Source organism: Enhydra lutris, unplaced genomic scaffold, assembly GCF_002288905.1.
Source record: "Enhydra lutris kenyoni isolate GAN:26980312 unplaced genomic scaffold, ASM228890v2 scaffoldscaffold92, whole genome shotgun sequence".
Lineage (NCBI taxonomy): Eukaryota > Metazoa > Chordata > Mammalia > Carnivora > Mustelidae > Enhydra > Enhydra lutris.
The window spans coordinates 3616106-3626868 of record NW_019154176.1 but is presented as its reverse complement, the minus strand read 5'-3'; the positions used below and the strand labels follow the sequence as shown (position 1 = coordinate 3626868).

Below are 10763 nucleotides of genomic sequence, written 5' to 3'. Positions count from 1 at the left end.
TTTTTCTAAGGTCTACTTTAGCTGCAGCTTACAAGATTTGGTAGTTAGAATTGATCGATAACCATAGTATTATATATTTTCTAATTCCAGTTTAATTTATCAATTATATATTTTATTCATGAGTTACTCATAAAGATGATGTTCTCTAAACTCCAAATGTATGGCTTTTAATGTTAGATCAAACCATATGAACCTGCTAAGTTTCCACCATTTTTTTATCTACAGAAATGGCAGTGTTGGGGCGCCTGGGTAGCTCAGTTGGTTTAGCGTCTGCCTTTGGCTCAGGTCATGATCCCAGGGTCCTGGGATCAAGCCCCACATCAGGCTCCTTGCTCAGTGGGGAGCCTGCTTCTCCCTCTCCCTCTACCTGCCACTCGCCCTGCTTTTTGCTCACTTGCTCTCTCTGTGCCAGATAAATAAATAAAATCTTTAAAAAAAAAAAAAAAGAAATTTCAGTGTCATATGGCTCAACATAATAGCTTTCTTTTTTAACTGAATTTCATTTTGGTCAAGGAACATATCTGTATATAAATCCCTCAAAAGCTTTAAAACTAGTGCTCACATCGCAGCACATATACTAAAATTGAAAGCTTTAAGACTAGCTGTATATTATAGGAAGAGAGCTAGTTTTTATAAATACTCCTCTTGTGCTTGAAAAAAATATTTTTTGAGTGTAGTGTTTATAAGTGTTTTAGGTGAAGCTTGTTCATTTTATTATTCAAATCTTTACATCTTCCCCCTGCCCCCGACCTCTTCATCACTGACAGTAGTATGTTAAAGTCTTCGACGTTGATGGTGATTTGTGTATTTCTCCTTTAATTCTCTTAGCTTTTATGACACTGAGTCTACGCAACTTCAGAATCTTTATATATTTCTAGTGAATTGAACCTCTTATCCTAATGTAGTTGTCTTTCATAATGCCTTTTGTTTTAAAATGTGTGAAATCAAGAGGCACTTGGGTGACTCAGTCAGTTAAGCATCCAACTCTTGTTTTCAGCTCAGGTGTTGATCTAACGTTTTTGAGTTCAAGCCCCATGTTGGGCTCCATACTGGGCATGGAGCCTATGTTTTTGTTTTTAAGTGTGAAAATAAACAATTTTGGTTAATATTTGCCTGGTGTATCATTTTTATTTTTGAGATTCAGTCTTTCTGGTTTATTTTTTAAAGATTTTATTTATTTATTTGTCAGAGAGAGCACAAGCAGGCAGAGCGGCAGGCAGAGGCAGAGAGAGAAGCAGGCTCCCCAGTGAGCAAAGAGCCCAACTTGGGACTCAATCCCAGGACCCTGGGATCATGACCTGAGCTGAAGGCAGCGGCTTGACCAACTGAGCCACACAGGTGTCCCATCAGTCTTTCTGGTTTTGTTTCGGTTTTTTTTAAGATTTTATTTATTTATTAGAGAGAGCCCAAGCAGGGGGAGCACCAGAGGGACAGGGGGAAGCAGGCTCCCCACTGAACAGAGAGCCCAGCATGGAGCTAGATCCCAGGACTCTGGGATCGTGACCTCAGCCAAAGGCAGATGTGTAACTGACTGAGCCACCCAGATACTCTTGTTTTGGTTTTAAATGCATCTCATGAAAGAGCATAGAGCTGGAATTCATCTTAATCTAACATGTCAATCTTTGTTTTTAAACTGTAGTTTAATCCATTTACCTGTGTATTAATTGTGATTATTGATATCAGTATTTTCTACTGTCTTGCATTGTGCTTTTTACTTTACCTGCTTTTTTTGTTTGTTTGTTTCTTTTCCCTGCTTATTTTCCTTACTTTTGGGATAATTGAGGGTTTGGGGGTTTTTTATTCCATTTTTTTCTTCTAAACTGTGAGTTAAACCTGTGAGTCCATTCACTTAGTGGTCACCCTAGTATCTTTATCAGGCACTTAAAGTCAAAAGCTAATCAACATCTCTATTCCGTTCTGCAAGAATCCAAGTAGCGTAAAACTGCAGTCATCTCACTCCAAATTTATGTTTTTTTAGGATTCTAGCTTGCTCTTCCTTCTCACAAATTAGACTGTTATTACCATTTTATATGATCAAGGTTCATTTACTTTTACACGTTGGGTCCCCCAATAATGGGTCCATGGTCAAAGGAGCGAGACTGATATATAGCGAAGGTCAAGCAAAGCTTTATTTCACGCCAAGCATCAAGAATCAAACCGACCGTCAAACAGACCAGTCGGGGCCTTGCCTTACAGAGAGGGCAACCCCTCTCTGCCTTACAGACTAGCTTTTAAGGGCAAAGACCATGTGGTTGGGCCTGGCCACGCACAGGTGGCCAATGAAGTTGTAACACAGAGAAAGCTGCACAGTCATGCTAGCTCACACCTAAGTGACCAATTGAATTACAATTACCCTATAGTAGACATTTGAACTAGCCTTTCACCTTGGTCAGAATTGGCGCCCAAAAGGCGCCCAGAGGGCGGGGCCCACACTCCTTGGTAGTGAGGGAGACAGTATGTGCACTCTACTGATTGGATATCTCCACCCGACCCAACTCATCCCTGCATTTGGGCTGTTATCTCCATCTGACCTGACCCACCCTTGTATTTGGGCTTTGTTACCTGGGACCGGTTTCCCCCGACTTGCTTTTAAGTAAGTTGGGGGGGGGGTGGCAGGGTCAATTTAAGTTTTACTGCATAAACAACAAAATGGCTGTTCAGCCAAGGTGGGGCCACTCTGGCTAAATTGGCCCTTACAGGCCCATTTGATTTTTGTTCACTCTACTTTTTTAACATTTCCGTTGCACAAACTCCCATTTCCTGGAATACTGAGAATTTACTTTAGTGATCTTTTGATGGGTAAATTCTCTCAGGTTTTTACTTAAAAATGTCTTTATTTTATCCTTTTAAATTTTTAAGCTTTTCATAGGGAAATTTCAAGCACACATAAGAATAGAATAGTATAGTGAATCCTTATGTTGTCAACACTCAGCTTTAACAATTATCAATATTTTACCAATCTTGGATCATCATAGCCTGACTGTTTAATACACTATCCACATATGGCTATTTAAATTTAAATTTTAATTTTAACACTGGCTTCATTTCAAGGGCTCAGCAGCCTTATGTGAGTGGTGGCTTCTGTATTATGGAGGTAATAGTGTTGGGATAGTGCTAGTAGCCTGTCCACTTGCTTTTTTTTTCCCCCCCCTGGGTTTTTTTTTTTTTATAGCACATTCTAGATATCACGTCCTTTCATCAGTAAATACTTAAGTATGAATCTGTAGCTGGTACATACCACCATAGCATTTTCTCACCTGGCAGACTCCAAAGTTCCCTGATTGTCTCCAGAATATATTTTTACAGTTGGTTCGCTCAAGTCAGGATCCTATCAGAGCTCCCATATAGTTTTTTGAGGTATAGATCTCTTAAGTACCTGTTTCATCTCCTCCCTTTTTCCTTTCTTTGTTAATCAACTAATTGGAGATACTAAGTCATTTGTCTTTAAAGTGTTCTGCATTGTAGATTTGGCTGATTGCTGCATCTTGGTGTTTAACTTGTTTATCTCTGTATTTCCTGTTGAAAGTCTTTAGAAGCTTGGCTAGATTTAGGCTTAACAGGAAGTATTTAGCATTATCACAATACTGAGCCACTCAGGTGCCCCTTCATGATGTCATTTTAAAAACATGTCCCTCAGTCCTTCCTCTTTTCTCTTTATAAACTGCTAATGTGAAAGGATTTGTCAGGGGTTTTTTTGGCAAAAATACTTCACAGATGGTACTGTTTCTTCTTACATCATATCAGAACTTCCGTGATCAGATACCTACTTTGTGATGTTAAGATTTATCATTGGGTTCCAGTGTCAGCTTGATCCTTCCTTTATAAAGTTCTCCAGCTTGTTTATACAGCCTTCATTTATCCCCTGGTTAATAAGAGTCCTTATTAATTACAAGAGGAGAAAACAGTTACTTCATAGAAGAAACTGTGGCATGCCACCTTAACCACATGATTAAAGTTACCAGTAACAATACAGACTGGGTCATATGCTTCCCGAAGTGGCTCACCGAGAAGGACACACATCAGTTGTGTAATCCTTCATCCAAAAAAGAACTATCTGAGTCTAATCATGAGAAAACCATCAGACAAGCCAGAATTGGAGTCGTCAAACATCGGACCTGGACTCTTCATATCTTGAAAGATGAAAGGCCAAGGAATAGGTCCAGATCAAAGAAGAGTAAAGAACCATAGTTTGGGGGCGCCTGGGTGGCTCAGCGGGTTAAAGCCTCTACCTTCAGCTCGGGTCATGATCTCAGGGTCCTGGGATCGAGCCCCACATCAGGCTCTCTGCTCAGTGGGGAGCCTGCTTCCCCCTCTCTCTCTGCCTGCCTCTCTGCCTACTTGTGATCTCTGTCTGTCAAATAAATAAATAAAATCTTTAAAAAAAAAAAAAAAGAACCATGGTTTGAGGGCATGGTCCTGTATGGGAAATTTACAAAGTGATTGCTATAAAGGACATTATTGGGCCAGTTAGTGAAATGCTGCATATGGAATGTTAAATCCATGTTAAATAGTCCTGATTTTGCTCGTTGTGGTTACATGAATATCCAAGTTCTGGCGTCACTCTGAAGTATAGAGGAGGAAAGGGTCATGACATCTGCTGTTTCCCCTCGAATAGACTCTTAACATTCTTGCTGAAACAGAGAGGGAACACAGGGGTAGAGAAAGCAAACTTTAATGGTGAAGAGTCTGTGGAAGTTCATGTTCACACCATTATTTTCTTTCAGTTTAAAAGTTTTTTCAAAATTAAAAGTCAGAAATAAACATCCCCATTTACTTTTCACCTAATAACTTAATAGCTGTTGGTTGTCATTGCCATGATCCATTAATGTACTAGTGCTTTAGAAATGGTGACTTTCTGACTCTAGCGTTTTATGATAAACGCTATAAAAGCTTATAAAGCTTATACGATTCTTCTGTAAAGAACTTCGCCTCATCACAGCAGTTTGGAAATCATAAAAATATTGTTCACAAAAGAGAGAGGGATATATGCTTGATTCTTTCCTTTCAGAATTTTCAGAATTATGAGTTGATAGCCTGGCCTCCTCTAATACTGACCATTAGGGTTTTTTTTTAAATGTCGTTATGAACTCATTATTTTGTTTTAGATTTGATGATTTCAACACATTGCAGTCATTATTTTGTAAACTGTTCCATCTTAAGCCAAGGAGAGCTGTTTTTTTAAAATTTCCTCCTTTGTCTTTTTGATACAACCCCGTTAGCTTTGTTGGGTTTCTTGCTTTCTGCTATATGATGTTTCAGACTCACCTTGAACATTTCATGTTCTACACTGGACTCAGCTGTTTCTCAAATGAGCCCCCTTGTTTCTTTCCTGGGCAAATGACATTTAGAGGCATGGTAGTTTTAGGAAGGCTCATTGCTTCTCACAGTGCCTATTGACTCTAGACATTTTTAGTAGTTCAGTCTAGAAAAAAAAGTGTAAAAGCTAAAAATAAATACTGTATTCCTGATTGCTACTTGTTCTAGGATAGGAAGGTAAAATCCTAACAGGGAAGTGTACTGTGGGTTTGTGTATGTGTGTGTGTATGTGTCTGTGTTCCCTCTGAAGCTAGTATGTGGAAGCTTCTAGGGTGTAAGTGTTGAATATCTGTCCAACCCAGACTCTGGTGGCTTCTTTCTTCTCTAGGTCTGCTTGCTTAGAATCCTGCCTGGTAAGGAGGGAGACACACAAGAGGAAGAATGGCTGCAGGATTTCTGACAACCTGGTCACAGGTATACAGGAAATTATTCTCCTTCTAAAAAACATTGCTGTTCCCAAAGGACACATCTCTTGCCCCTGACCTACAATTTCAACTGAGCTGGCCTCAGTCTTCCCCACTTCTCTGGGCCTCTTAGAATGAGATAAAGAATGCAGTAGGAAAGACTTCTATTGCTACATCATTTGTTAATTTCTTTTTTTTCCAAGATCTTCCTCCAAGTTGAGTATTAGTTCCATATTCTGCTGCGTGCTATGCAGGACAAGAGAGATTTTTCACTAGGAAAATCATTCATTTTTCAAGTATTTTTCTCATCCTGCCATACAGTCAATCTGTACTCAATCTTGGCTAAGACTGGAAGAGTCCTTGCAACCTAGTGGTGGGAAGAGCAGGTCAACTATATATTAGACAGGGTGCTTAAAGCATGAGTCTGGATGAGATGATCCAGGCAGGGAGAGCGAAAGAGGAGAGTTCCAAGAACTGAGCCTCGCGTCTCAGTTAATGAGATAATGGGAGGCCTCTGAAGCACCTGCAAGCCTGCTGTGTGCTAGTCTCTTTCCCCAGTGCTGGCAGCCTCTCCACCATTCTTTTGCTACATTGTTAGAGACGGGCCTTGCCTGAGCCACAGTGCATGTGATGTTTCAGGATTCAGTGACCTTTGAGGAGGTGGCAGTGGACTTCTCCCAGGAGGAGTGGGCGCTGTTGGACCCTGCTCAGAAAACCCTGTACAGAGACGTGATGCTGGAGAACTACAGGAACCTGGCCTCCGTGGGTAAGATTGGCCTCATTCCTTCATTCTCTCATTTCTTCATGCAGCAGATGGTCCTTCTTCATATACCATGTTCCAGGATATGTGAAAAGAATGACAATACATGGTAAACACAAAAAGAATAGCTTTTGCCCTTGTGGGGCAGTCTCATGGCTTTCCATAAAAACATACTGATTTCATTTTCATTATTATTGTAAAATTTAGGTGATTTGCAGTATGTTTCTGCTCTTGGGCTTGGATTTCGAGGGTTAGTTCCCTGTGGATAGGGCATATGTAGGTGTCTGTTTGGGGGACCTTGCAGAAGAGCTCAGATCTGATTCTTTGGTCACTCCTGAAGTTTTACTTATCTATCTTCGGAATTTCTTAATATCAAAGTATTGGAATCAGTTTTGTGGACAGATTTCTTGTGTCCTTCACAGTTCCCCACCTCATGTGTCTTTCTCCATGAGCAGGATACCCTCTCTGCAAACCCAGTCTGATCATGGAGGTGGAGCAGGAAGTGCTGGGGACAGAGGAGGGGGCAATTCTCCAAGGTGCCTGTACAGGTGAGCCCCAAGCAGAAAGGAGTCATTATGTGGAGGAGACTTGGTGAGGGATGGTCCATTTGGGACTGTCAGTTTGGAAGAAGGAGGCCATTATGCGAGCTTTCCTTCTTTCACCATCTTGCCATTCATTCACGTTTTCATGTCTCAGAGGAAACAGCTGTTTTAATTCCTCTTTAAATTTGACATTTCCTTGAATACTTTTGGTTCCATTTTCCCTACTTTGCTTTCCAGATAATACACTCTCCTATTATTTCAAACCTCCAGAATCCTTTCTAAATGAAATACTTCCCATTTCCATTGCTTGTTCCTATCATTAGCATCTTCTCCCAGAGCCAAGTTCCTAGAACAGGTCCTCTGGTCACAGGTTACATCTTCTCTTTCACATTTCCTTTCCATATTTAGTGTTCCTGAAAACAATTCATAGGGTGCCCACCTCCTTTTTTCTGTTATCCCTACTTTTTATCCCAATAGTTTCAAAAATTTTCAATTTCAGATTGGGATATTCAACTGAAATCAAAAGATGGGATTCCTCTGAAGAATGCCCCTGGGGAAAAAACTTGCGATGGCATAAAAACGGTAAGATTCACCAGGAATGATTTCTGATTTCTTTTAAAGTAGAAGTCTTTGATGCTATTGAGTTAAAGCACCAGCTTCCAAATGAGGTGAGACAGTGAGGCAGGTAGCATTCACTCACCACAAAGCTGTCTCAGAAACGTCTTCCTGAATCTCATAAAATTAGAGAAATCTCTAAAACAAGCTCAATATTTGCTGCCCCACAGAGAATACCAAAAAGTAAACATTTATTTAAATATGATTCCATTAAGTATTTAATACATGGTTAATTCATTCTTCACTCATTATTGGCAAAATTCTGTATATAGGATGCCCCTTGTTAGGAATGATGGAGTCCTGGGTTAGAGCATTCAGTTGATTCAACATGAAGGAACTAATAGGGGAAAAAAAATCACATACATGCACTGAAAATAGTAAAAATGTCAGTCATAATCATGTACTTCCTATGTATGGCAGAATCCACACAGAATAGAATTCCCACGAGTGTAAAGAAAGTGAGAAAGTCTTTAGTTACCACTTGCTTGTTCTGCAGGCACCAACTCAACCTGGCAAGAAACCCTTGGACTTTGATCATTGTGGAAAATTCTTCAGAAAGAACTATCACTTTATATGTACAAGATATTGTGAGGGAGAGAAATGCTTCAGTTATAAAGAATATGGGAAAGACCTTGGCCACCCCTCAACTCTTAGCAGTCATGTAAGTACTCACAGTGGAGAGAAAACTTGTGAGTTTAATAATTGTGGCAAAGCTTTCCTTCAAGAGGCATCCCTTAGGAAATGCTTAAAGACTCTCACAGGAGAGAAATCTCATCCGTGTAATCAGTGTCTTAGGTCCTTCAGCTTACACCCTTCCTTTTCAGTACATGTGCAAATACCTGCTGGAGAGGAATTCTGTGAATGCCATGATCATGGAGAAAGAGACTCCCTTGGTGTCCACAAAACAATGTGTACCATGGAGGAAAGCTCAGAATGTAAGGAGCACGGAAAAGCGTTCACCAGCTCCTCGTCCCTTCAGAAATGTGTGAGACCTCATGCCAGAGAGAAGCCTTATGAATGTGGTGACTGTGGGAAAGCCTTCATTTTTCAGTCTTCCCTTAAAAAGCACGTGAGATCTCACACGGGAGAGAAACCGTATGAGTGTAATCACTGCGGAAAATCCTTCAGCCAGAGCTCTCATCTTAATGTGCACAAAAGGACTCACACTGGAGAGAAACCCTATGACTGTAAGGAATGTGGCAAGGCTTTCACCGTTCCTTCATCCCTTCAGAAGCATATGAGAACCCACACTGGAGAGAAGCCCTACGAATGCAGTGACTGTGGGAAAGCCTTCATTGATCAGTCATCCCTTAAGAAACACACACGGTCTCACACTGGAGAGAAACCTTACGAGTGTAGTCAGTGTGGAAAATCCTTCAGCACAGGCTCTTACCTCATCGTGCACAAGAGAACTCATACTGGAGAGAAAACCTATGAGTGTAAAGAATGTGGGAAGGCCTTTAGGAATTCCTCGTGCCTAAGGGTACATGTGAGAACTCACACAGGAGAGAAGCCCTATCAATGCATTCAGTGTGGAAAGGCATTCAGCACCAGCACTAACCTTATAATGCACAAGCGAATACATACTGGGCAGAAAGTATGAGTGAAATGACTACAGGAAAGCCTTTGTTAGGCCTTTACCCCTCATTCCTCATGTTAGAACTCACACCAGAGAGCAGCCCTGCTGTGACCAATGTAGAAAGCCCAGGCACAATTCTTGACTTACGCTATACTGGGAACAATCTTACGAATGTTATCGTTCTGTGATTGTCTTTATCAGTGAGTGTCTCATCCTGAAAGTGTGACAGCTTGTTAACTGATGAGTATTAAAGGTTATATGGCACTCTAAATGCTCCTTAGTCTATACCACAAAATTTTGATAAATAATGTTTTCACCATAATTTAGTACTAAATGTGGTCCAATCCTCATCAAGATGTCTTGGACCTGTAGGTTATTTAGAAATGGATTTTTAATGTGCAGACTCTGCATATTTTAGTTATTTTTTTGTAGATTTCTAATTTAATTGGATTATACACAGATGCGTGGTCTTTATGATTAGATTCTGTATGACATTATTTCAAACAAAATTATTGGAGACTTGCTGTGTGGCCCAATGTGTCGGATACAATGAGTAGCCCCAGATCCATTCCTCCTTCCCTTTCCTAAAGTAACAAAACTATAGTTGTATTCAAGTTGGCAGTGTGAACAATTTTTTAAGGAACTCTCTCAACTTACTTTGCTGCTTTGAGCCCCCATAAGCTCTTGGTTCTGGTCAGTGAGAAATAGGCAGAGGTCACTACTCGTGGGTTCTAAAGAAGCTGTGGCAATGGGAGTATCTCAGTTGGCATCTTTTTTTCAACATTTGCCCCGTGTCTCATCTCTTTTTCTTTCCTAGAAAATAGACCAAGAGGATGATAGTCAGAGGCTACTGATTATACCACAGGGATATACAGTATCATTTGGCTGTACCAACCTCGGGTTGCTTATTTCTGGGCTTCATCTAACACAAGAAAAATAAACTCCTAACTGATGTAAACCACTCTGGAGTGAGCTTCTGTTTCAGTTAACCGAGAATATCTCCTATGTGGTCAAGTTTTATGAATCTTTTAAATATGGTTGGAAACAATGCCTATTCTGTAATTATTCAGTATAATCAGTGTGTCTGATATATGAATCTTTTGTTTATAAAATTTTTATTATTACAAACCTCTCCTCATTTGTCCTTTATTGAGAGACGTATGTTAAATGTGTCACTATTACTGGGGGTAGTCAGATTGGTTTTTTTTTTAATTCTGTCTTACTTTGAGGCACTATAGGTAGATGCATACAAATGTGGTCATTTTATATTTCTTTTTTTAAGATTTTATTGTTATTTATTAGAGAGCACGCACAGGAGGGTGAGGGGCAGGGGGAGATGCAGAGTCCTTGCTGAGCTGGGAGCCCAATGTGGGGCTCAATCCTGGAATCATGACCTGAGTCGAAGGCAGATGCTTAACAGACTGAGCCACCCAGGTGCCCCTCATTTTATATTTCTGATAAATTGTCCTTTCATTCTTTTTTTTAAAGGTTTATTTATTAGAGAAAGAGAAAGCATGAACAGTGGGGAGAGGGAGAAGCAGACTCTC

The 10763-nt window shown here is 40.3% G+C and overlaps 2 protein-coding genes across 2 annotated transcripts in view; one reads left to right on the top strand and one right to left on the bottom strand.

Moving 5' to 3' along the window:
* Positions 1 to 10763, bottom strand: part of LOC111162545 (zinc finger protein 699) — an 82956-nt gene that overhangs the window by 40310 nt on the left and 31883 nt on the right. The gene's annotated exons all lie outside the window — the stretch shown is intronic.
* LOC111162548 (zinc finger protein 177-like) lies at positions 5686 to 9240 on the top strand. Its single transcript, XM_022527042.1, has 5 exons — positions 5686 to 5730; positions 6360 to 6486; positions 6936 to 7028; positions 7522 to 7604; positions 8134 to 9240. The coding sequence occupies exons 1-5, from the start codon at positions 5698 to 5700 to the stop codon at positions 9238 to 9240; spliced, it is 1443 nt and encodes a 480-aa protein (XP_022382750.1). The 5' UTR covers positions 5686 to 5697.

Excerpts from the sequence above, each read along its gene's own strand:
- LOC111162548 (XM_022527042.1), top strand. The coding sequence starts at position 5,698 with ATGGCTGCAGGATTTCTGACAACCTGGTCACAG. Across the intron at positions 5,731-6,359 it reads TTCTGACAACCTGGTCACAG|GATTCAGTGACCTTTGAGGA; the intron begins GTATACAGGAAA and ends GTGATGTTTCAG. Across the intron at positions 6,487-6,935 it reads CAGGAACCTGGCCTCCGTGG|GATACCCTCTCTGCAAACCC; the intron begins GTAAGATTGGCC and ends CTCCATGAGCAG.